The 20,619-nt window shown below is 39.0% G+C and overlaps 2 protein-coding genes across 6 annotated transcripts in view; one reads left to right on the top strand and one right to left on the bottom strand.

Moving 5' to 3' along the window:
• LAMA1 (laminin subunit alpha 1) overlaps nt 1-8,823 on the top strand; it is a 108,465-nt gene extending 99,642 nt beyond the window's left edge. For all 4 annotated transcript variants that reach the window (XM_080378954.1, XM_080378953.1, XM_080378952.1 and 1 more), the window contains 5 exons: nt 1,600-1,758; nt 2,780-2,933; nt 3,544-3,677; nt 4,762-4,984; nt 6,614-8,823. In XM_080378954.1, the coding sequence (XP_080235080.1) occupies nt 1,600-1,758; nt 2,780-2,933; nt 3,544-3,677; nt 4,762-4,984; nt 6,614-6,774 (831 nt within the window). In that variant the 3' untranslated portion in view covers nt 6,775-8,823. The remainder of the gene's footprint in view (nt 1-1,599; nt 1,759-2,779; nt 2,934-3,543; nt 3,678-4,761; nt 4,985-6,613) is intronic.
• The window catches only part of ARHGAP28 (Rho GTPase activating protein 28), an 88,728-nt gene continuing 76,389 nt past the window's right edge, over nt 8,281-20,619 (bottom strand). For both annotated transcript variants that reach the window (XM_080378985.1, XM_080378986.1), the window contains exons 10-15: nt 19,983-20,065; nt 17,970-18,167; nt 17,115-17,258; nt 14,791-14,945; nt 14,091-14,155; nt 8,281-12,224 (exon numbers count right to left, since the gene is read on the bottom strand). In XM_080378985.1, the coding sequence (XP_080235111.1) occupies nt 12,133-12,224; nt 14,091-14,155; nt 14,791-14,945; nt 17,115-17,258; nt 17,970-18,167; nt 19,983-20,065 (737 nt within the window). In that variant the 3' untranslated portion in view covers nt 8,281-12,132. The remainder of the gene's footprint in view (nt 12,225-14,090; nt 14,156-14,790; nt 14,946-17,114; nt 17,259-17,969; nt 18,168-19,982; nt 20,066-20,619) is intronic.

Below are 20,619 nucleotides of genomic sequence, written 5' to 3'. Positions count from 1 at the left end.
TCAATGGAGGAGAAACCAACAGAGAGATTTAGACACTCTGACTTTTTCTACAGAGAGCTTTCCATGCACTATGTCTCCAAAGAGTTGCAACTGACTGTGTGACAGGGGGAAAGAGATTTGTGGGTGCAGTTTCTCCCTTATCCCACTTATTACTTAACACCTGAGCGTGTCATACCAGCTAATGCTAGCAGGGAAGCACTTTCCTTTCCTTTTCTTGGTTGATGCAACATGAGAAAGGTAGACTTCTAGAATGAATGGAGGCTGGAGGGGGAGGACTTGGCATAAGGAGAATTTGAGGAGAAATTATGGCTACAGCTTTTAGGTGTTACCTAGCATTCAGGGCCTTCTGAAAGGCTCCGTGTCAGCCTCTGTTGGCCCAGTTCCTCTGAGCGACCCACATGCTGCTAGCTCTGGCAGCTAGCATTTCTTCATTGGAAATGACTGTGATGTCTGCACGAGTTTTAAAAGCAACTCTGACCAGGTACTTTCTGACACAAATCTGCCACCTCTCCTATGTGCCTTGGGAATCAGCAGAGTGTTATTTTTGCTTTTCATATATAATCAGCAGAAGAAAACCCAGCAAAAACTAACATAAAGCAAATGTGAACTTCTGTCAGGGAGAGCTATCACAGTTAAGCTCTGTTGCCTACCCTGAAAGGACTAACAGTCCAGGATTTACAGCTGCATGTTTAAAATTAAATACACTCATGTAAAACTCATACTCATGCTATCCACTTTTTAAGAGATGAACAGATTTCATATGAGAGCTGACCTACCTTTAATACCCAGGACATAAAAACATGAGTTTGAACCTCTTTTTGGAGGCTTAGCCACACCACTTCACAGGTGGGGTTGATTACTGAAGTAGCTCTACAATCAATTTAAGCTAATATGCTTTGCTGCCGAAGGAAGCACTTCTTTCCATTCTCTGCCACCTGCTCATCTCACCCTGCTGTACCGCTCAATCCCCTTACCGACCCAAATGTTTGTGAAACCTCATGTTGGACCTGGTTAGGATTCTGAGTGGGGCTAAAAGTAACCATGGAAGAATAAATGACTAGCCGACTTCAAATACAGTCCCTCATCTGCACGTAATTGCTTTCATGCAGGGAAGGCATAGGGGCATGAACAAACAAGATGGACAGAACTGGAAAGCTTTTTGGTCATAACCAGTTCAGCACTGCCCATCACAAAATTACAACATAGGAGCGTGCACTTCAGAGAGCTAATGTGGCTCAGCTGGTGAGCAGCACAGTAGTCACAGAAGACTAGCACAGTACTCCCCTCTTCAAACTCAGCGATGTACTTGTATCCTAAGGCAATAAACTAGTGGTGTTAAACAATGATTGTTAAGATGCTGAAAACTTATGCAGGACAATATGCAGTCGTTGTGAGCCGTTGAGGAGGTGAGCAAGAGTTTAGCTGCTCAGTTGCATTCTGAAATGACCTCAGCCTCACAATGAATTTCAAGAGGATGCCTCAGTACAGTATGTCAAAGCAATCTTACCACTAAAAAATTATCTTGCTTCTGTTGCAAATGATGACTAGGTAACTGTTTCAGCTTACTGATTCATGTTTGCGTGCTCTCATTTTTGCCAGATAAAGACGGAATACTTCAAAAGAAGAGGTGTAATCATTGTGGATGGACAGGAATTGGTAGCCGTCAGTGCTCTGGGAGATGGTAGCACTTTGGATGTGGAGGGAAAGCTGTACTTGGGGGGACTCCCCTTAGACTACGTGCCAAAGAATCTTGGGAATGTAAGAAAGTTTGTGGTGGTGGGGTGTCTGACATTTTGCAATGCTAGAATGAGTATATTGCATCAAACCCATCTAATTCAGTATCCTGTCTCTTGATGGGCAAAAAAGAAGTACTTAGGGAAAGAAACAGCAAAGAAAGTAATGACACTTTACCAGATCAATCTTTCCAGCTTTCTACAGCTTGGCAACTCTAGCTAGAGCTTGTATCCTTGTGTTTTAATAATAGTCCTTAATATATTTTTTTCTTCTATCAATCTCTCTGTTAAAAATAGATGAAGAATATATATTCCTGTGTTTCATAGTATAAAATAAAAATATGTCCTAAATATCAAACATTTTGGTACCTAAATCCTATTGCATTCAAATAGGAATTAGGTGCCTTAAATAATCTCTGAAGGGCTGACTTCACCTGTCTGAGGTTAAAGCATGCTTTTTACACATGGTTTTAAAGGGTACGTTATTGTTGCCTGTCTTCTTGGTCAGCTGTTATCTCAAGGAGGATTCCAGTGATGATAATGTTTCTCAATTCCTGAGCATACTTCCTTCATCCATGCTTTTTAATTGGATAATGGAGCTAACAATGTTTTAATACTTTGGGCCTGCAATTGCTGAAAATAGTAATAGTGGGAAATTCTAATGAATCTTTTCTTCTGGATAGAACTCTGGCAATCTATCCTTGCAAAATGTTGTACAAAATCTTGATTTACTTGTTAATTTGCTGAAGCACGTTTGGAATGTCTTTAGCTGTTGGACATATTGCTGCTCACATTCAAACAAATACAATTCTTTCTATATGTTAGAGTATAAACTGTGTTTCTAAACAATATTGATTTTGACTTTGTGTACATTTGCAACCTTATGTAAGTATATGTAATAATAGAATTTTAATTCCATAAATATTTTGGATCCTGCTGTGTTTTGTTTAGAGAGTTTTTTATTTACAATAACATAAAGTGAATCACTAAAAGAGCATTGCAGCAGTTTGTATTACACATTAACTCTTACATTTCAATATGCTTAGGTGACTCACAGTATTCCTGCCTGCATTGGTAACATGACGATTAATAGCAAACCACTGGACAATGAGAGCCCTGTCTCCATCTTTGCTGTGAACAAATGCTATGTAACAGTGCAGGACGGTACTTTCTTTGATGGGAGCGGCTTTGCTGCTCTTGGTAAGTGTCATTAAATGAAAGCATTACCTTGCTGAATTAATGTTAATGAAAATATATTATTTTTAGGTCCTGCTGGAAATATCTGTAATTAATTGACTCTTCACACAAAGAGTTCACGTCATGCATATGTATTTCTAACGGGGTGCCTTTGCTCCATACATCCCAAAGTGGTAATTTCTGCAAAGGGCTGTCTTCTGCAAATGAAAGAGCTAATGGTACTAGTACTGGGAAAGAAATGAATTACCTCTTTCTTCAGCTAAGAATATCCATGTTCATGATGTTAAGGTCTGTTGAAAGGTATGGAGATAAAAGACGTACAGGACTTGTGCAGTAGCGTGAAGGATTACATCTGTACTCTCTACTGTTTCTTATGAATGAGACAGAATATATTAAATTAAATTAATTGAAAGAAAGCCTATTTGGGAATTTATCTTTCCCAGTATAAAATGTGAATTACGACTTCGGAAAACTTACTTTCTGGAGGTTCTGCAAGGTTGTACCCCAGCAGAATAATCAACAAGCTTTTTAGGCCTTTTAATGACAGTGTATATATTCTACCTTGTAATGTGGTTCACAAGTCTTCTGATTGAAGCTTACAACTTCTTTTCAGTCAGGGAAGGTTACAAAGTGCGGTCTGATGTGAACATCACACTGGAGTTTCGTACAACAGCGGTGCATGGCGTTCTTCTTGGGGTTAGCAGTGCTAAGGTTGATGCCATTGGACTGGAGATTGTAAACGGCAAGGTAGGGTGCCCTGTGCTAGCACACTCATTTCACAAGGCTGGCTTAAAACTGGCAGACTAGAACTGTTGGGTAGCACTAAATAGACACCAGTGAAATGTGATGGAGGCAAAATGTCTAAACCAAGTCCCCACAGGACTAGTATGGGACAGACTTTTCAGTGTCAAGGTTTTTCATCATCATCACATGATAAAATGTGAGATTAGCAGAAGTCACTGGAAGTTTTTGCCTTTTTAATTAGTGTGATTTATATTAGTCTGCAGCCACTGTGACCTCCTGTACTACAAATCTTGTACGTTAGACCAAATTTATACCTTTCTTGTCGCTTAATACTTTTTTCTGCCATAGAGAAACACTTGTCCTTGATAAACATATCATTGCATGTAGAAAGCACACAGTTTTATAATACCTTTTTCAATATTCATGAACAATTATCTCACTCTCTACTTCTACTGGCCATTATGCTCCATAAACCTTTTAACAATCAATACATAGTTCTCCACTCATGTCCTGCATAAAAAATGTATACTTAATTGCTCCTAAGTGTTTCCTTTTCTTGGAAATAGCTCATTTTTTATTCAAAATTTCCTAGCTAAAGACAGTGTTAAATTTCACTGTTTCTGTGGGACATACTTTTTCAGTTAATATTTGCATATTAATCCTTACCACAGAGTTGAGGAAATATCTACTGCTTTGAAAAATAAATACATAAGTCAACACCTGTATTGGCAATGACAAGTGCTTTCAGTTCATCCTCTTTCTCTTCAGTTAGAGTGGATCTTCTTTCAGATCTGAGGTCTCTCTGCTTCTGTGACTTGATTTGTATTTGTAAGAAACATTGAAATCCCGGATGAAGTGTACCAAGCTAACCTAATGGACCATTGCATTGATAGATCTTTCAGGTTTTAAAGATATTTCAATAAGGACACACTCTGTCCATCAAAGTAAATACTAGCTTTGCATAATGACCAAACATTTATTAAAATGGAAATCTCTGCACCAGCATGGTTGTGCTTTTATCTAGGCAAATTAGTTCATCTATTCTTACTTTATATCTGTCTTTATTGGCATCTGGCTGTTTATACAGGTTTTATTCCATGTCAACAATGGAGCTGGCAGAATAACAGCTACATATGAACCAAGAGGCACAAATAGTTTGTGTGATGGAAAATGGCACAAGCTTCAAGCAAACAAAAGCAAACATCGCATTTCACTGATAATTGATGGGAATTCGGTTCAAACTGATAACCCCTACATCCAGTCAACATCTGCAGATACAAACAATCCCATTTATGTTGGAGGCTATCCTGGTAGGTACAATAATATTTCTCTTCCCTTCATTCCCTCCTGCTCTCAGTCTCTCATAAGAATGATTCTTAACACATGCCCTCTTTTCCGCCCCTCCTTTCTCCTGTCCTCCCTCTCTTCCCCTGTTTCTCTCACTCTGATCCATGAGGTTCATGATTGAATTATAAATCATAATTACCATTTTCCACGTTGTTCCTGAGATCGCAACGTATTAATATTTGTGTATACTGTCTTGGTGGAGGACTGCATTTAACTGTTGAGTTTGTTGGCAAGATCAGCTGAACTCCTATCACTTTCCTACACAAACGTGCTCCTTAGTTTCTGAGAAGGATTTCCTCCACATGGTTTGTCTTTCACAGTCTCTCTCAGACTTCACAACATCTATGCCTGTGTATGCTGAGGCGTGGTTCTTTTGCAGTCAGACTCATAGTAAGGCTTTCCTTTACATTCATTTAAGTAAGGTTTCTATAGTGCTTTGCTTTATTTTGGCTGATATTCTGTGTCATGGGCTCTGCAGACAGAAGTCAAGCTGCTGGAGATGAACATGCATTTCCCTTGTTCCGTGCAAATTCCTTTCTGAAATTTGTCAATCATACTACAATGGTAATATAAAAAGATAGTAACATGAAAAATATAAAATTTAATAACTTTTCAATTAGTTGTACAACTCATTAGCTGATAATTTGAGCTAAGACAATGTATTCGTCAAGAGGATTGAATTGTGAACGTTTCACCTATTTGCAGGCATGCTTTTTAATGAACACATCAGTACTGAGAGTAGGCTTCACATGATTTTGAATATCTTATGATTCTAAACATAGCATAAAATGTCCATATTCGTTTGTCTCTGAAACAGCTGTTGCAGTTTATCAGTTCAGATATTTCCATTTGTGTGAAAACAGAGTGATGAGGTCTAAAGGGGAAACTCAGCTTTTAAATATTTGGAAAGCTTCAGGGATAATAGCTTGAAATGTTACAGAGCCTTCTGTTGGACAAGGTTTTGGTGCTTTATGGAAAATGAATTAACCAGATCTTGAATAATATTTGGTCTTCCTTGAATACTAAATGGGCTTATCAACATCTTGTGAACTCTTTTTTTTTTTTTTTTCTTCCCCAATAGGGTAATGTGATACTATTGCTCTTTCAGTGCTCCATCTGTAAAGATTAGGGTTCATACAGAAAGAAATTCTTCAGTTTAGTACAGTACTGTAGAAAAGGAATGAATTGTTTCACAGGTTCTATGGAAAAAAAGAGTTGGGCTCTACCGACCTCACGATTTGCTTTGCTGATGGAGTCCATGACATCTCAGCTGTTGCTTCATATTCTGCCAGTTTCAATTTTAACATGGAAGACACCTATGTAGGGTGGCTTTCTCCTCTCTTCCCCTTTCTTATCTCTCATTGTTCCCTGGGACAACTTATTTCTGCAAACTCTGCACAAGTTATCCCAGTGCATGTCTTACGCTTGAAGGCAGCAGTGGCTGTCTATGGTGGGATGTCCCAGATGATCCAAATGCTAATTGAACTTGGTGCTCCTCGGGAAGGAGGGGAAGGAGTTGAATAATAACCTGGATCTTTGTATTGTTTCAGTTCACTGGAAATAGATTCTACATATTTCAATTTGTTTTTCAGCTGATGTGAAGCAAAACTGCCTCACGAGCAAGAGCTCATTCCATGGCTGTTTGAGGAACCTCGTGTTAACCAAGGGCCAACAAGCAGAGTTGTTTGATTTCAGCAGAGCTTTTGACCTGCGTGGTGTCTTCCCTCATTCCTGCCCTGGGGCTGAGCACTGAACTGCAGCAAAGCCTGTCTGGACTGAGAGAGGGTTTTTTTGTTGATCTGTTATTTTTCAGTCCTATTTCATAATGAAAAGAAGAATTGGTGAGAGCCTGCATCTCTTTGATTTTATGGTTGTTTTCCAACTCAGGACATTTATTTTTTTTTTTTAGCCAGAAGCTCTATGCCTGCATTTTAACTAAATGGTTGTAAACAACAAATACCTCTGCCACAATGTTAATGGCATTAATTGGGTATTTTTCTTTTGGGAATTTTTATTAATCAGTGTTTACAGTATGTTTTCTTTTGATTACTTGACAGTATTTCATTATCTTGTGTGGTGCTCATTTTATAAAAAGGTAATAATTTTGGACCACATAATAAAATCACAATAAACTATGCATAATTTCATGTAGTTGAGTCATCTGTACGTTTCAGTTAGAAAAAGAAAGAGCCAGAAGACTAAAAAGTGAAAACTACAAGTGGATATAGTCCAGCAGAGGGAGCAGGAGACTAAAGGCATAATTTTGAAGGTTTGGGATTCAAAGTCTAATGAATAGAATTTTCTTATTTATACTTTATGTGGTAGCTCAAATCCCTTTTCTTCCTGCTTTAACATCCAGTGCTTCCAACCCCCATTATAGCTACATTGTGTAGGAGGATTATGTTCCCATTTATGCCTTCATGTAATTGGTGGCAAGACAAGCAGCAACTCCATGGCACAGAGACATGTATGAAGTGTCATGCTGGTGAAGAAACAATTTGGGTATGGTTTGGGAACAACTGTATTTTGGCAATGAGAATGAATGCATCTTGGGAAGGCAGTATTTCTTACAGGACACAGGGAAGTAACTTGGTGCTCTGAGATTCCTAATTCACAGGCCAGTCAGAAGTTCCATCTTTATCTGTTTTTGTAATGTGCTCATCTCTGTTTCTAAAATGAGTCTTCAAGTGGTTGCACTTGAGCCAGGTTTGGGGGGCACGCGCTCGATCGGACTCAAGCAAGGACATCCATTCATCAACTGCCCAGATCATTGAGCAGTGACAGGCACATCTCATACTTGAAGATGCATCTGTAATAAACATAGTTTTTTACAAGTCACTTCCATCTCCTTCTTTCTCTTAGAACCAGAAGTATTTTTGTTTCCTCCTTACAGTTTTGTTTGGCTTTGACTATGCATTTTTACAATTCCTTCTAAAGTCATTTTTGCTCTATGTATTTCATACTAGTTTAAAAAAGACTGCCTCAAATGAAGCCACAAAGCAGTTTGCCATTGATTTCAATGAGGCAGGAGACAAATCACTGTCATTTTATGTCTTGCATTGAGGTAGTCCAAGAGAAGAGCTCCTGGAGCAAAGAATTCTCCTCCACTTGAACAGGGATGGCAGAATGTGGTCCTTTGTGTAGCTAACTGTTCAGGTGCTATAACAACATAGTTGCTTTTAAGACAGACTCACCACTGCTTTTTGCAATTGTTGTCGCTTGCTTCTATCCAGAAACCATGTATTTAGATTTGAAGAGCTTACTTTGTTGGTATTGGTTTTTATTTTTGACATGGATACAATACAATGGACATATTCTGCTGTACAAATACATTTATGTGTGGGCTTACTTCCACAAAACACATAACATAATGAGGATGGTAAGGGAAACATACATACAAACATTTTGCTTTGATTAGTGGCATCGTATTATTTTCCAGAGAAGACACACATTAATGGAAAGCCATTGAAAAGTAAAAACTGAAACACAGTACGTTTGTATTTGTTGTCTGTTAACCCCAAGATCTGATCTCATAAAGTTCACATTACAAGCAGTAATTGAGGCAACACGGTTTGGCTAAAATTTCATCCGTATCCTGAAATATGTGGTTTAATACATATCTGGTAATTTCCAAATCTTGCCCTTTAGAAGGAGAAACATTTTATTAATGTAAAAGACTAGTGGAGACGTGAAATTAATAATAGAAAAATTTGGAATGGTAAACTAAGCCAAAATATTTTTCCTGGAAAATGCAGAGTGAGGTAGTTAATATTATACATAGACACAGACACATTTGCACACATGCATACATTCTAATGACGTTAGCTGTGTAAACAGGTTAGAGCATTCCAGTCTGTTTCCGATACCTACTTCTTGCAATATACTCTCTCTCTCTGTTGATATGCAAAATGCTGTCTTTGTAGAATCATAAATACTTGAGGCTTCTTTGGAGTTCGCTGAATAAGTTTCTCCCTGCTCACTACCGCTTTCTCATTAATAGCTTTCCACATATGTTGCTTTTTTTGAGGTGACAACCCTACCATAACTTGGTTTTGACTTCAACTGCTGTTAGAAAGAACAAAATTCCTGGTGCCTCCACCAGTATTTTGAAATATAAGGCCTAAAGTTGAGACCTTGTATTAAAAAATGTCACAGAGATTGTTCAGTTTGTCTGCTGCATATTAAATCAAGTTAGTGTACCACAACAACACAAAACAATTTAATGTATAACAGTATTAACCACAGTATGTATGGGTCATTAGGTCCATTTGTATCAGGAAAGAACCTTTCCATTCTGTTTCAGGGACAGCAAGTATTTGGCAGTGCTGTAGTAGTCTGGGCACTGTACACAGAATTTAGTTCATCTGCAGATATGCATGTCTTATAAAGTTGTAGGCAATTTAATATAAAACAAGCGTTCACAGGGTGGTTTTAATTACATCAGATCTGGCTTTCCTAAGTTGTAAAGTGGTAAAAGATGAGAGTCTTCCAAAAATCCCTTGTATCCTGTATGGAATACAGTGAGCTCTATTTCAGAAAGGATTTAGATGGAGTCCTCATTTCAGGGTCCAGAACATGCTGAGCACATTACAGTGTGAACGCATGGGTGCTCTGTACTTTCCCTTGTGCAGCCACTGAGAGCAAAGAGTGAAGTGAGCAGGCAAGACGGTGGAGGTCAGTGTATTTGTCTGAGAGTACTGTAGAATGTTACCTCATTTGCCCCAACATTTCAAATTCTTTGGTTACACTTTCTGTATAGTCATAGAAGCTCTTTCGTTGGCTATAAATACAGTGATGCTTAGCATTTATATGATGTTCTTTATATTCAAAGCACTTTGCACGTAAAATCCCTTTGCTGAGTTTGTCCTTCCTGGGTGGATGTTTGTAACTCCTGATCTGTTCAGGGAGTTGTTTGGCTGCATCCAGGAGCAGAATTTAACTCAACTAATTCTCATGTTACCTTTATAAGGAAAGCACTAGTCCTGTTTTACAGCTAAAAGAAAATGGCAGCACAATAGAAAAAGTTGTCCATTGCCACAGAGGGAACTGAAGGCGATCGGGAACAAAGCACCTGACAAAATGCTTATGCTTAGTCCTATGAACAAATCACAGATCTACAATCTCTTGTATACTTAAAATAAATAGTTGTCAAAATAAGCAGTGTATTTCGTAAGACAACTGTTCTGGTCTTTTCCTGGCCACAGCTATGTATCCATTGGTGTTAAGACACAAAAACCAGTAAAGTTGAAAGTTTCACTCTTTTAAAGAAAGTGATCTGCCCTCTGTAGATGTTATTATTGCTGGTAAAATTACTGATTTAATATTGATTTCTTTCACTGAACACTAGCAATGAAAGTTAAGTACTGGAGAACATTATTAACTTTGAAAAGGGTTTCTAGAATGTGCAAATCTTCATTGGACAGCTTCAGCAGAGCACCACAAGTTACAGGCTCTCTCTGCAGGACAACGTACTTTACGTTCACCTGGAGGACTTGGTTCAGAACACTTTTGCATTGCTACCTGGTAAACACAGCACTAGCTGCGGCCTCATCTGTGTCTCCAGATCAGGAACAAAACACACTGCTCAAACTGTGAGTGAATTCATTGTGCAATATCATCATCCACGACGGAGACTTTGCAGTGCGTTTGAAGGCATTAGTTCCCATTTTTTGCATAAGACCAAGATGAAAAAAGTACTTGCTGTTTTCCAGAGACTTGCGATTTCCCTACTCAACAAACAGGCTTTACTTCTATAAAGTATAGCCCAAAACAAGGGGATTAGGTGAAGAATGGTGCTCACTCTTGTGACTGGCTACAAACTAGACATACTGTCTTAGATTTGCTGTGCTGCATTCCCAGTGCGGCTGCAGCCGACTCTTGTCAGCCTCTGTGTTTTCATAGACCGCATGCCATCTGTAAAAGGAGCTGCAATTTGCCACGTATTTGTAAAACCCCCAGCACAACTGGACCTAGTTTGGCTACAGTTTTGAGGCCCGAATATGTAAATGTTAAATAAGGGTATTAAATCCCTCTGCTCATTGGAAGCTCTTTTTCTTTGCCATGCTGTATTATACATGATCCAGGCAAAGATCTCTCTTCTTAATGCAGCTGAATAGTATAAAAGTTGCTTACATATTAAAGCTAAAATAAAAAAAAGAGAAAAACAATTAGGTTACAAATTAAGAAACTATAATGTTTAACAAAAAAGGTGATGGCTGTAAGAGGCACCATTAACACCTCTTTCCTATTATGGCATTACACAGACTTAAATTTGAGAGTATCAAGTCAAAGACAGAGCCAGAGGAGTATTCCCCTTCTCATCGAGCATTTGTCTCTCAAAGCTTGTGTGTGTGGTAGTGGGAAGAAGGAGAAAATGGTTTGTGGCGCTACAATTGCACACAGTAATGTGATCCAGACAGACAATTTTGGAAGACTGGTAGTAGTATATACAGTGGTACATACATAAAGCAGTATAGCCGTCTATACAGTAGTTCTTCCTCCTGCCTCTCTCCCTCCCCCAACATCAGATACTCATGAGGAGCGACTGAGAAACATAAATATTGCAGTAACACAGACTGTACAGGTTTGCTTTCAGCGGAAAGGTTTGATGTTTTTACACAGCTACATCTTGGCACTGCTGCAGGTTGAGCTCCTGTCTTCCACACTTGACAGATGCCTTTTCTTGAACATCTCTGTGATGCTTCTGTGTTATGCTGTGGTCGGTAGTGTTTCATGCATCCTCAGATGCCTCTGGATTCTTTCAAAAAATTAACGTTCTAACACTAGGTCAGGAAATTAACAACTCTGTATGTGACAGGTTGTTTTCTGTGCACCGTACCTTGGTCCACCCTCCTTAACTCCTGGGCCAACTGGCACAAGTGTAATCCATATGAAAGTGTAACTGATGTGATATTTTCCAATGGTCCAGAAGCTGCAGTGATAATGCTTATACCAAAAGCAGTACATGGTGACAGTCAGTTGGACAGTACGGTAGGAAGGAATGAGGTTCTGTAGCTACCATTTTGTTTCGTCTCTGGCAAGAGCTTCTGTAAAAGGACAGGCAACACTGTTGTCCATTTGGCTTTCTTCCAGCACACTGTAGCCTTCCGTTTCAGCTTGCTTTTGGTTTTATCACCCACTCTGCCTGAGGATTTGCACGGTAAACGTCTAACATGTACGCATCCGGATCCAAACAGTGCTGACCTGAAACGGAAATCAGCAGCCATGAATCATAGGATTTTTTGAGCACATTAGTAAATGGGACAGAGCAATGTTAAAATGTCCTTGAATGTATCTCTGAGTTACACACAATGAGCCCGATTTGGTGTGTCCAGCTAACATCTTGCCTGGGTATAGACAGGGGCTTTGGTAAATCACAGTGAGTGATTTTACTCACTGAGAGTCATGAATTCACTTCTACTTCCAGGCAAGATGCCCTGCAGCACACCGAGTTGTGGACAAGACATTTAGTCAAATGGTGAACAAATATTACGGTTTCTTTAGAAGCACTAACAACGCTGTTACTGTAAATACCACAGTATGAGGGTTTTTTATTTCTAAGGTGTTACTGGGCTGGAATTGCAACTCCGTGACTTTGTTTCTACACCATTTTTAAATGCTAAAAAAAGAGCTTTGTAGAATACGTGTTCCCATCCAGCCACGACCTTGTAAAGAAACACAGGGACTATATCAAGGCTTTTGGCAGTTGCTGTTTTGCTGTTTTTTTGTTTGGTTTTTTTTTTTTTTTTTTAAATCTCTAAAGTCTGGCCATTTGAGGGTTTCGTTAGGTGGTGAGTGGGAATAGGATTTGGGTGGCTGGGCAGTCCCTGCTGCTTTGCCACAGAAAGAGGCATTTGGTGCCTCTTAATTGAGTAATAAGGCAATAAATTCCTGAGTGAAGTTGATTTGTTGGACTGTACTGCATTTACACTGGATGATGGAGCCATTTAACTGGTGAGGTTACATTACTGTGACACAACGGATTTTGGTAAATTTTTTGTAGTTCCTTTTAAGGTCACTGGGGTCCTAATAATTTTATTCAAGTGAAAGCAATATAAATGAATTAATGCACAATCAGCGTACTAAGATGCCCTGAAAGATCTAGGACTATAAACATAATTGTAAGCGAAGAGGCAAATTAAACATCCAAATTTTTGAAAGAGCATGGTGGGAATACTGGGAATTGTTTCACAAGGCTGTTAGGATTTTCCCTCTTTTTAGCATCAGTTGGTCGTCCTGTTTAGCCAGGCAACCCCCCCCCCCCACTAATCGAATTTAGTTTTGTATTTAGCTTCAGTAGGCTGCTTCTTGACTGCAGCTGAAGCAAGTCTATGATGTTTTGTAATAACTTTATAGAAACTGTTTAGCTGAATCTAGCAGAATTAAGGAATAAGCTGATCACACAGATGACAAAAGACTCCAACACAGCATCCAGAATTTTTATGTGATAGAGAAAGGAGAGAGTCGGGACTGTGCAATATCAAAATAAAATCTGGATTTTGACCTTTAGGCCAGGACCTTGTGTTGCAAGCCACTGCTATTAGAAAAATGTCACTGCATGAAACACAGAAGAAAACAAAATGCTTACGGCAAGGAATTTACAAATGAAGTAACTCACATGGATTAGTAGGAGTATAGTACACCCATACATGCAGGGGATGAATTCTCAACTCTATGGCTTTTATCTGTGGGAGATTAACACCTCAATGCAGTGAGGGAGAAATGGGTCTTGGGAAAAGGCTTGACAGAAAAGTGGCGTGCTCTCAAAAGGACTAAACTATGGAAAAATGCTCAGTTATGAGAGTGAGAGAGATAAACAAAAGGTCTGATGAATCTGGCAAGATGAAGTCCTGCTGAAGTCCAGCCATCAGGTCACTGTCCTGTGGGATGCCCCTCCAGCCTCGCTGCAGAGGGAAGAAATTGTTACATTGATTTTAACAGCTTTTGGGTCAGGCTCCTTTCCTGCATGTGGACTGGAGGGTAGGCGAGACCCAGCTGTGTGAAAACAGCACTGAGGAGTTTTAGGAGGCTAAGGACATTCAGAACTGAATTTTCAAAAGTGAGACCTACCTATATTTCCTCCAATTTCATGTAAACTTTGGATCTGGCTTCTCATGTTCTGTGATGATCCACGGCTAGGATGGAAAAAAAACTTCAGTTTGTCTTTCTGTTATACCCACTGCCTTAACAGCCTCTAAAAATTGATATTTTTGTCCCTGTGAACTTACTTATCAAAAGCAAGGACTTCTACCAAACAGAGCACTGCAGAATACTGAATCTGCTACAGAGGTAGATTACTGTGTCACAGTGAAATAAACCTTCTATTATATTATTTATTTTATATTATTTATTTAAAACATAATTCTGTGGTAACATGGGAAGACTTTGCAGAAACGATTTTCAGATACAATTTACCATTTCCAATAACTGTTAATAACTGTTACCTTACAGAAACAAATACATTAATGTTTTATGGGCAGACGTAAGACAATCCCTCTGGATTCTCTAGGCAGCTCATCTATAAAGCATATGTTTTTAGTAGTGGCACAACAGAGGGAAGATTGATTCTGTATCAGAGCCAATTGTTAAGTAAAACACAAAGAATAAAATCAGTGGTTAAAATTTCCTTGACCGGCATAACCAGAAATTAGCAAATGTAGATTAGAAAAAGAGTCCTTGTAACACAAAGAGTCTTTGAAAAGGGAACAATCTATTAATTAATGGTTCTGACATTATTGTTCAGGAAAACAAAATGTTCTGAGTTACCCACCTGTTTTCACAGCGGAATCGAGCCAGGATGTCTTTGGCTTTTGTTTGGCTGTTGAGTTGTATTGCCATAGAGACTTTTGAATGCAGTGGAGCATAAACTCTTATCACCCCCTCGGGTATGTCAGACTGCAGGTATGGGGGAAAAGTGACAGCTCCCTAAAATCAATATCAGTAGAGTAAGTCCAAGGCAAATACTGTTCCAGCCCCATTCAGAAGCAGTTCTGCAACTCTTTTGAGGTTGCTTGCAGAAATCACTGTCCTGGATTCATTTGATTATTCAAAAAGCATATCTACAGTCATACAAATGCAAATTTGTAGATACAGTATAACGAGATAGGATACAAAGACACAATCTCCTTGGTAAGTATCACATAATGCACACAGAATAAAGTAAAGCCCTTGAATTTTAAGTGCTTGCAGTAATATTGAGTCAAGTTATCTGAGATTTTTTAAGTTACTTCTGTTAACATTGGTCAGTGAACCAGGTCCTTATTTAAAAAGACATAAAAATGATTAGGAATATCGGATATCTGCTCTTAATTTTAGCAACGATATTCCCCTGAGGCATGAAGATCCAGTTCTCTGTTTCTGCTTGCTACAGCTTCAACTAGATTGAAGTGTATGTACAGTACAATTTCAAAGTACCGTATGGTTTCTGTTAATTTGAAATTTGACCTTATGTAGGGTTCAAACGATCATCTATGAAGTTTATGCACTCTTCCGTGATTAATGGTAGATAAATCAATTAGCAAGGTTTGCATTCCAGTTCTAATCCAGTTAGTACCATGCTGAGCAGAGTACAATAGTCTCTCCAGCCTCTGTCCCTGTGTAATTTAGAACATCTGAGGACTGTGTTAAGTGCTCTCAAAATTCAACTCAAGTTACCCAAACAGAGTTTGCCTCCAATTTACCCTTCATATTTCAGCTACCTGCCGTGGCTACTCTTAGTTTTATTAGATGCAAAGCCAATTGCTATGATCAATAAACTTGTCTTCCCAAAGGTGCAATGACTGCAGTAATCAACTCTCCTCAGAAGCTCTCACTGTATTCATTCCAGGGTGAATACAGTTTTGCAACACAGTAGTCTGCCGTTTTAAACAAACGTCTCTGTCTCCATCTGCAGCACAAATGTGTGTCCTACTCACAATATATCTGTCAGTGCTGGCGAATGTATTCTCCAAAAAGCTGAATTATCATGGATTCACAATTCACACGTAAAATTTCTCGTTCTTTTTTCCCCCAGATGTTCCATTCTGCATTTTCTCTGTTGTTTGTATTAAGTGGATTGTTCTCAATTTCTTATAATCTCTTGATATCACTCCTTTCTAATTTGTCCTTTAGTTTGTTCTGCAAGAGTATTTGTCAATAACTATAGAGTCCTTGACCAGTTCCTTGATTACTCCTCTTGCAGTTCACCAGTCTCCATTCTTTTAAACCTCCATGGAAGATCTTAAAGTTTTCTCTACAGGCTATTAAAGGTAGTTACTACACGGAAATACTACATATAAGCTGCTATAGGGACTGTATATTCTATGCATGTGTACGCAACATGCTTTGTTGCCTAAATTATATGTTACACCTAATATATAAGTTGATTTTAGGTGTCTATTAAAGTAGCGTGTGTCTGGTCAGTTCCTAAATCCATGTCTAGGCAGTGGAGAAAAGTTGGTGGCTTTAAGACCTCCAAAGGAAGATTTTTGCATCAGACTTTTCTAAGTCTGAACTGGACCTGGGGCTCAGGAAGTTCTCAGAAGTATCCACCTCTCTCCTCTGACTACACGGGGACTAACAACACAAACTACTTCATCAGGCACTTAAAATTTAGACCCAGTTTTGGTGTCTATGTTAGGAAAACCGGATTTTCTCTCTGCATAGGAAGTTAATGCAAAGCTGTAAAACCAAAGCTTCCAAGAAGAATATCCAGTGGCCTAGACCAGGGCATGGGTAAATGCAATGAATCCTAATAATAAATCCTACAACTCAACTACAGAGCCATGCACTTGCTGAATATCTACAGATTATTGCTGTCAAGGGTAGTCCATAAATGACCATTTTCTTATAAAACACATACAAAACCAGCATGTGTTTGCAACAGGTTATAGCTTGGGCTGCTAGAAATCGTTCTGCCTTCCTTACCTTTTCTCAATCAATCCCCAAAGCTTTGTCTTATCAAGTGATTGGACTGGGAAGCACATCTTTCAAGATAGCTCCCAAGACAGCTTATTTTGTGTGGCAAAATTTCCTGCCCGCGCTCAGAAGCTTTTATGAAAGAAAGGAGGAAGGCTGGTTAAAGTTGCCCTTGAAAGTGATGCATTTTTATCACACCTCTGGTCTTTCAGGTCTCTCCCGTTCCATGGTCTTCCTCCTCAGAAGTTTTCTCACCCCTTTGTCAAACATCAGCTGCCTCTTGCTGTTGTTCATTGCTGCCTCATTCATTTTCCTCACTTGGGAAATCAGAAAGGATGGGACCTAAAGGAAGGAAACCGGAGCTGAGAATGCACAGTAATTCTTTTCCCCCATAAAACTGGTGTTGGCGCTTTAGAAAGGTACCAGATTCAGGCAGCAGAAGCTCTGTTTATTCCCAGAAAATGCATGTGATGGGTAACTCCTTCTAACAAGCCACAGTTACTCCTTTGGTGAAACTGCAGGCCACCTTTCATACCATGTGAAGTTTTTTAGTGATGTTTGCAGTTGTAGGAACTTTATTAGGAGTTAGGCTTCGGAACCCCCATCATACCCTCCCTCTGTTATGAGGAAATGAGCTGAAACTCTCATCATCTTCATACCATCCTTCAGCAGTCCAGCAAGTAGTACACACTTTTGGCCCATGTTATTATGGGCTAGACTTTAAACAATCATTTAATCTCATTCAAGTTTAGGTATCTCACCTAGGTATCTAGATTAAATCATTCTCATATGCATTCTTCTGGATAAACAATGGTATGGGATAAATACCTCCAGAGGGCAATTCATGCTAAAATGGATGTCTTAGATGACATGTATCTCCATCCAGACGTATCTGTTACCCTGTTTCATCCTAGATGTAGAAGACACCAGCCAGTTTCCAAAGACTAGCTAACTATTTCTTCTAGGAAGGTCACTTTGATTTCTACAGAGCTGCTGCATATAAAAAATAATTCTCTGTACTGGAGCCATGAAAAGGGAACCAGCATTACTCACTGTCCACAGGATGTCCTGGTACCGAATTAAAAGCCGCACAATGTGTGCTGTGCTGGCAGCTGCTTGCATTTCTTGTTGATTTGCACGTTTCCCTTTGTAGATGAAGAGGTTTGGTGCAACAATCATAGAAACATTCCACAAATTCATTTTATTTTTCCCTTCATTAGCAACCACCTTTTTCAGGAACCGAAGAAAGGCCTGGAAAAACAAAACTTGTTATGCTGAGTCTCACAAAATAATTTAATTTAATAAAAGTAGTGTTTTCAAATGCACAACATTTCTGTCTTCAAAGCTGCTATATTTGCACTTGGAGGTGAAATTTAGATTTTTGTGCATTGTAATTTGGATTACTCCAATATTTGCTGGCACAACTACCTGTGCCAATCACAGAAGAAATGTTAATTTTATGAAAATACATATAAATTATAGAAAGATAAATTATTATCTATCACTTAAAGCATAATCCCAAATCTATAAGTCAAGTACAGTGTCTGCACTAAGTCTTTAAATCCTGTAGTAGAGGAAAAATATACAGGTGTTGCAATGGAGTAGTTAATTTCTTCATAGATTTCAAGGTGCCTATTTTGAAGTATCTGGCCATGGCTTTATATCTTGCAATCACCAGGATGATCAACCTCTCTTCAAAAGTGTGCCAGTCCCATTTCTGATATAATCTGAGGAATTTCTGCCAGCAAACCCCAAACTTTTATTCTGGGATAATGAAAGGAAGAAGAGCACAGTGGTTGTTCATCGACGTCACTTCTGCACATGCATGGCAGAGTCAAAGGAAACTCATTTTCCTTTTGGGCAGTTTATTCAGAATTTTGCTTGAGTGACTGAATAGGATGGATTGCAGCCATGGTTAGAGTTGGGGTCTGCCAACGAGTCCTTTTGCAACACTGTCCTGGTTTCAGCTGGGATAGAGTTAATTTTCTTCCTAGTAGCTGGTACAGTGCTGTGTTTCGGATTTGGGATGAGAATAATATTGATAACACACTGATGTTTTAGTTATTGCTAAGCAGTGTTTATGCTAAGTCAAGGACTCTTCAGCTTCTCATGCTGCCAAACCAGTGAGGAGTCTGGGGTGGGGGGTGGTGGCACAAGGGCAGGGGGGGCACAAGAAGCTGAGAGGGACAGCTGACACCAACTGACCAAAGGGATATTCCATACCATATGACATCATGCTTAGTATATACACTAGGGGGAAAGCTGGATGGGGGCCGCTGCTCAGGAACAGTGGGTGGTGAGCAATTACATTGTGCATCACGTAATTTTTATTTTCCCTTCCTTTTGTGTCCCATTAAACTGTTTTTATCTCAGTCCATTAACTTTACTTTTTTTTTTTTTTTTTTTTTTTTTTTCCTGATTCTCTCCCCCATCCCACTGAAGGGGCAGGGAGTCAGTGAACAGTTGTGTGGTGTTTAGCTGCCTGCCAGGTTAAACCACAACAAACTATATCATTAAAACCACTGTCTTTGTACCCTACACTGCAATTAAAACATTTTTACAAACCCAGGAATTACAAAAGAGAAACTGCATTGGAGAAATTTCTACAATCTCATTATAAATAGGAAGTAGAGATTCATTCTGTTTTTCCATCACTTCTATTTTTGTATAAAAGCTTAGTAATAATTAAGACTACTTGTGTAGCATGTGTTTTACGCATACAGCTGTATATTGTATATTGAAAAACCAGAAACTGGACCTTCTTTTTCCAAACTGTGCAAGGAACAAGGCTCTTTGAAACGAATGCCCCAGAATAAATGATGCCTGGGAGCCATTTACTGACACCATCAGTTGGATACCTCCAGCAACTATTACTTGATTGCTTGTAAAAGAAATGACAGCCAGGAACATCTTTTCAAGGAAATGATAAAACCCCACACATGAATACTTTCACAGTGCAGTGCAGCGTCTGATCACTGACTGTTAAAAAAACAACAACCATGTCTCTCATTTAAAAGTCAAAAGCACCACAGATGGCAGGTGATAGCAAATGAAGAAAGAACTTACTTTGGCTGTATCTCTGTTGGCTTCAGGCAGCAGCATGATCAACAGATGCAAAGCTTGTAGCTGTAACTTGATTGTAGAAATTTCTAAGAACATGAATAATTAGCATTTTTTAAATCCTAGTTGCAAAAAAAAAATCTAAACCTTGATGGTCAACAGTTCCAGAAACACAGCAACCACTGTCTGGTTGAGACTAGCAGGTTTAGGTGTTGATTAACCACAGCCTTTCCCATGATTAACTATTCCTAAACAGAAAACCAATCTAATGGGTGGGGTTTTCCTCATCATATTGGGTCTTCATCACGGGGGAAGACAAGACTTTATATCCACTCAGGATGGATAAGAGAGGTTTGGAGAAAAAAAAAAAAAAAAAAAAGAGTGCAAGCTGTGGACAGTGTATCTGTTGCAAGGAATAAATTACTTTATTCTGTGCAGACACCTCCTGTTCAGTTTTCTCCTCCAGATTACTAAGTGATCATAACTGCACGCAGTCTGTGATTCACAAGGAGAACACTCAGGTAGGAGAAGGTTAGAGAAAAGGGTCACCTCCTTGTGCCCTTTCAACTACCTCATGGAGACACTGAAAACTTAGTTGCAACCTTATGTAAAGGTCTTAATTTTTCTGCACCAATTTGCCTAA

The sequence above is a fragment of the Falco punctatus genome (assembly GCF_963210335.1).
Source record: "Falco punctatus genome assembly, chromosome: 3".
In the NCBI taxonomy this organism is placed as follows: Eukaryota; Metazoa; Chordata; class Aves; order Falconiformes; family Falconidae; genus Falco; species Falco punctatus.
Note: the sequence above shows the minus strand (reverse complement) of the source record. Positions and strands in the feature narration are given on the sequence as shown.